This window comes from Chiloscyllium plagiosum, unplaced genomic scaffold (assembly GCF_037043375.1).
Source record: "Chiloscyllium plagiosum isolate Xiang-an unplaced genomic scaffold, Cpla_swu_hap1 HiC_scaffold_14, whole genome shotgun sequence".
Taxonomy (NCBI): domain Eukaryota; kingdom Metazoa; phylum Chordata; class Chondrichthyes; order Orectolobiformes; family Hemiscylliidae; genus Chiloscyllium; species Chiloscyllium plagiosum.
In genome coordinates this window covers 30,698,168-30,704,167 of record NW_028270152.1, presented here as the reverse complement: position 1 = coordinate 30,704,167, position 6,000 = coordinate 30,698,168, and the positions used below count along the sequence as shown (strand labels likewise).

Below are 6,000 nucleotides of genomic sequence, written 5' to 3'. Positions count from 1 at the left end.
CACAGACTTGGTAGTTAGACTGTGACGTAAAATAAAAGCCTCCACCCCCAAACTTCTGAACAATCGAGCAAACAGCACATTTCAAATTTTATTATTCAAAATGTTTAAGGTCATTTCAATACATTTGTATGATTTAGAAAATAAGGATTTTCTGCAGCAGTTACAATAGGATATTCAATGGTATGAGTGGGAAAATGTGACAATGTTGCCCATTATCCATGTACTGTCTAGGTCGGCCCCAGAAATTTTTTTTTATCCCCATATTGTCTTGTCTGATCTGCCTCAGCATTGCAGTCCTTTAAGGTCTATAAACATTCGGGTTATCTGCAGGAAGTCTGTGCTATTATCCCTTGCAAATAGGGAGGGATGAGTGTACAGTACATCAGAAATAAAAATTAGTTTATAAGCTCAAAAATGCTATGCATTACTGCCTTGAATGAATATGAAGATAGTTTAATACATTTTCAAACTAGTTTGTACAGATTATTTCATTTTTAAGAAATCTTGTTTTGGCTTTATTGAAAGTTTGAAAAAATGGTTAGATATTAGATCAGTTCACTTTTTAAAAAGATAATGCTAACTTAAGATTCTGCAGAATACTTACTTTTTTATCACATTTCTTAAACTTAATGCTTACAAATCAAGAAATGATTTACCAAATTTCAATTACTACCAAGTTGATTATTTAAAATCATAGTTCCAAAACAATGAAATTCAATTATATACAAATAAAATTTGCTAGAGAAACTCAACAAGCCTGACAGCGTCTGTGGAGAGAGAAACAGTTAATGTTTCTGGTCCAGTAAGACTCCTCTACACAACTCTGCTTCTGTCTCCACAGATGCTGCCAGATTTGCTGATTTTCTCTAAACTTTTTCTGTGTTTGTATCAGATTTTCAACATCTGCAGTACTTTGCTTTTACCAGAAAACCAATGATCTGATATGCACTCATGGTAGGTTATGGCTTTCCTGATGCAAGTCACATAGATGCATTGGTCAATGGAATATGACAAACTTAAGAGGGCAGTCATCTGCTACCTCAACATATCCTTTTAGAAGGTCAAATTGTTTATTGTCAAAGGTTTACTTCTATGGGAGTAAGTTATGACAAAAAGTAATTAAAGCAATGAGAAGAATGAAGCTAAACATTGAATGTTTATTTGTGGCCTGTTTTTGTGATCTGACCTGGAGAAAGCTGGGGATGGGAGAGTGTAGAAGAAGAGGGAAAGCACTGATATTTCTTTAGAAGAGATTTAAATTGGCATTTGGAATGAAGGTATCCTACCTACATGTAGCCAAACTGATATAGAGAAAGAAATGTGTTGTTTGCTAGAGCACACTAATAGTGAAACAGCATATCCAGCTGCAATAAATTGAATTGTAATAGCTCTTAACCATTAAATGTCATCCTTTTCAAGGTTTGACAACGCACACCACAGTTGTTCTGATAAGACTGAGCTGCACACAAAAAATAATTTTGTTTTGATTTCCTAGACTTCTCAAAACCCTAGTTTGGCTTCTACTAACATTATAAAATCTATGAAAGTCTTTGTTTAACCCACATTACAACAATGACTATACTTAAGAATTACTTAATTGACTGCAAAATACTTTGGGATGGATTTAAGTTATGCAAGATATTTTATAATTGAAGCCTTTTTGTTTGCTCAAAGATTATTATATATAAGGAAAGAAAACACAGGAACCTTTACAGGTCCTCACAGGATATCCTGTAAAGTGACCAGGTGAAAATTTAATTCCAGGTTTTAACAGTATATAAATCAAAACCTGTTATTTTCCCCCACAGACATATTGTTTGTTTTAAATTTATTGGAATCTTGTTGCATTTTCAAAATGTATTAATCTTTGAGGATTAACAAAGAAAGCTGAAAAACTCAGGTCGAGCAGCATGTGTGGAGAGAGAAATATGTTAATATTTTGAGTCTGATATGACTTGTTCAAACTTAAGTTTATTTCAGATTTCCTTCATCTACAGTATTTTGCTTTCATTCAAGGATTAAATAATACTGCTCTTTTTCCCAAATTTTGTGTGCTCAAAATCATGGTTTTCTGAGGAATGGAATCAACAGCATGTTATTATAGGGCCTCAATGCACCTTTGGTTAATTTGAAAAGGACTCTTTGCTGCATGAGTGGCATTTTTCTGTCTTACAGCAATCATCTTTGGACTTTGGTCACTTTACCAATATCAAATTTAAAGCCAGATATTAATGCAGTATCATATCTGCAAGGGATTGTGTTGAGCCCATCAAATCACATTTCACATAGCAACTTCATCTCCTTAGTCTGGACTGAATTTGAGTCGAAGTTGCTGGGGTTAAAAAGGTGTCTTACCCAATCCATCATCCAGTTCCTAATGAAAGAAATGTAAATAATCAAATATTTGATCCTGATGGTGCAAACCTAATCCCAACCCAACATAACACATCATACAAAAGTGGATATACAGAAACTTGCAGAATATACAGAATGTGCATTAGCTTCACTTTTTCTTCCTAGAGTGCAAAATTAATAGCCACATAGTAGGCTTTCCATTCTATTTTGGCAATCAGCAGCAGGGGCCATGTAAATTCTTCAAATGGAGATGCACACACTCCAACATTTTATTTTGAAAATGGCAATTGCAGACAAGTCACTATTGCAGTTGGTTACTGGAATGGGGATTTGGATGGGAAACTCTAACTCCTGCTGCAAGGAGGCAGTCACAGAAGGCCCCTAATTCTGTCTAAAGTGCTAACACCATTAACCATCTCCAAACAACTGCTACATTCCTTTTCACCTCCAGTGATCTTGAGGCTTGCCTGCTGTTTGTTCACCCTGCCTATAAGAAAATGGACTGGGAGAGGAATGAGCCAGGGCATACAGACTAACAGCACTACTTTTAACACCCGTCTGCCTGCATTCCCACCCAATGACAGGCTGAAAGTCAAGTCCCTTAATGGCTTGTTTGTTTTGTGCTTTGTCAGTCAAGTAGCCTCTATGCAGCATGTTTAGAATATCAAGCAACCACTGGCCAGCTTTGTTGTCTTTGAGGAATTGGGATTGCAATGGCAATTATTTTTTAGAAGATAAACAGGAACAGAACTGTAGTTAGTATTACAGTCTGGGACAGTAGTTTCACTGTAACTAAAGACAAGAAAAACAGTGATAGTCTTAGCCTGTTCATTGTTGCCAAGCGCATAGATAATTGGCAGTCAACAATTCTGTGCGAGCACAATATCCATCTTTCATTTGTAAACCAAGTGCTTAAACAGCATTATTAAAAATTACAGGGGTAAGCAGAATTTTTACAATACAAAATATTTAAAACCAACTATTGCAGTTGAATGATATGCATTTTTTTAAACCTAGTTTCTGACAACAGAATGCTAAAAATGACATGTAACTCACTTTATTTTTTCAAATTCAGTTAATTTATTGTTAAACCAATGTCTACAAGCAGCCAGAAAAGATAAGGCTGAAAATGTTTAGTTGTGTGCAAGAGACAACTGCGAAGATAAATTAACAGAACATTTAATGTTCCTAAACTAAAATCCATCTTCTCACTTCCACACTGTTGTAACCACTGTTTTGTAAAAGCTTGAGAACATCCAGGGCTGACCAGACTAGATTCGGAGATGATGATTTCCCCTGGCTGGGAGCTGTACATCAAACAGTTATGGGGTTTCAGGATACAGAGCAAGACTGACAAGCGTAAAAGTTTCTTCACTCAGATGAACCTGTGGGAAGCTTCTACCATAGAAAGCTGTGGAGGCCAAATCACTGAATATATTTAAGAAAGAAAAATAAAAAATTCTGAAGGCTAAAAGTGTTAGGTGGTATAGAGAGAGAGTCACAGTATGACTCTAAAATAGAGGATCCAAGCCATGTTCAGGTTGAATGATGGAGCAGCTTAATGGGCCAAATAACCTACTTGTGCTCCTATTTACTACCTTATGTTTTATATAAATATTAATAACAAAACAGACTATACTTTTAGAAAAGAATAATTAAAATTGATTTGTAAAATTGTATTGTGTTATCTAACCATTAAAAGAGAAAAGTAGAAAACTGTACAGACACCAACCGAGGTTTGTTCTACTGGTTTTACGTTCTAAATCCTTCACCTAAATGTGAATGATTCAGATTTGAGGGGGAGATTTTATGAGTAATGATTGAACATTTAAGGTCAAACATTAAGGTCAATAATACTGAAGCAATGTTGCTAAATTAGTAAACAATTTCATACACCGGTTTGAAAATATAGTTCTCTCACTCCTGTCTCAAGGATAAGTTTTAGTTTAATAGAAGTTCCAGTAAATGATTGTTAGTTCTCCCTACTTTGCAACTAATAATTGTAGCGGATCAAACTAAGTTACATGCATGTTCATATTTTGTAAGATGTAGAAACCAGCAGCCACAGTTCATTTAGGAATATGATGGAACAGAAACACAAACTTTTTTTAGACAGAGCAGGAGTGAAGAGAAAATAAACCACATAGCTGTAGTCTGCTGAAATTTTTTAAATAATAACAAAATGCTTATACAGTAGACTCAAAAATTACACATCGTACACTTTCATAAAAGTAGTGGGATCAGTACCTGTGCAAGTTACACAGCTCAGAACCTGATCTCACTGAATGGCCATTAGAAAAAAAAGTTAACAGTTTGCCACAATTATTCCAAACTGAGACTTATGTTAGGGCGGGGTTATTGATAAATACAGGTGTACACAGTATAATAGACAATTTGGTGTCTGTTTGGACTGAACTTGGCAACTTGCTTTTATAATTTTTTAAAATCCGTTTTTTCCTAGGTCCAGTTGTAAGCTTGGCATATAAGTAGAGGCTTACTTCCTTTAAAAAGGTTACTTAGGCACATATCTTTCCAGTTCATAGATTAGTTCCACAGCAGAATCAATATCTGGTACAATATAGTCTGGATCAGATAAATCAGCGTCAAACCTGAAGTCCCTGTGCCCATGAAATACAGCCCCTGTGGTAAGTTCCTCTGGGCTGACTAAAGCACCTTTAGAGGGACTGTACACACCTGTGCAAACCAGCACAGACTTGCAGCAAGTAGCAGAACCTGGTGTCAGTTCACTTGCTATTACATCCACTGCCTCATCTTGGGAAACTGTGGCTGTTTGTTTTCCTGCAGCAGCTTTAGCTTGTAACCATGAGCCTTTTCTAGAAGATGCCTCTTCAAGGTAGCGGTTGTATAGATTAGCACCGTAGATGTCAGTCATTGGATTATCCCTAAAAAAATTTTAGTTCACATCTTCAATGCGGTTCATAAGAGATCAGCAAGACAACATTAAGACAAATTAGAGAGTTTTTAATTTCTGCTGCCGCCCAGCATTCCACTTCGATTGGTGAAATTCTTTTATTTCTGCAATTTTTAGAGTCATAGCACGGAAACAGATTCTTTGGTCCAACTTGCCCATGCCAACCAGATATCCCAACTCAATCTAGTCCCACCTGCCAGCACCTGGCCCATTTCCCTCCAAACCCTTCCTATTCATACACCCATCCAGATGCATTTTAAATATTGCAATCATACTAGCCTCCACCACTTCCTCTGGCAGTCCGTTCCATACACATACCACACTCTGTGTGAAAAAGTTGCCCTTTAGGTCTCTTTTATTTTTCCCCTCTCACTCTAAACCTACGTCCTTTATTTCTGGACTCTGCCACCCCAGGGAAAAGACTTTATTTACCCTATTCATGCCCCTCATGATTTTATAGACCTCTATAAGGTCACCCCTCAGCCTCCGACGCTACAGGGAAATCAGCCCTACCCTATTCAACCTTTCCATATAGCTCGAATCCTCCAACACTGGCAACATCCTTGTAAATCTTTTCTGAACTCTTGAGTTTCACAACATCTTTCCAAAAGGAAGGAGATCAGAATTGCATGCAATATTCCAACAGTGGCCTAACCAATGTCCTGTACAGCCGCAACATGACTTCCCAACTCCTGTACTCAATACTCTGACCA

At 36.7% G+C, this 6,000-nt stretch overlaps 1 protein-coding gene across 1 annotated transcript in view; it reads right to left on the bottom strand.

Annotated features, from left to right (window-relative positions):
- Window positions 1-4,510: 4,510 nt before the first annotated feature.
- Window positions 4,511-6,000, bottom strand: part of LOC122558970 (haloacid dehalogenase-like hydrolase domain-containing 5) — a 52,089-nt gene continuing 50,599 nt past the window's right edge. Inside the window, exon 8 of the mRNA XM_043707977.2 lies at window positions 4,511-5,258. Within this exon, the coding sequence (XP_043563912.2) occupies window positions 4,868-5,258 (391 nt within the window). The 3' untranslated portion in view covers window positions 4,511-4,867. The remainder of the gene's footprint in view (window positions 5,259-6,000) is intronic.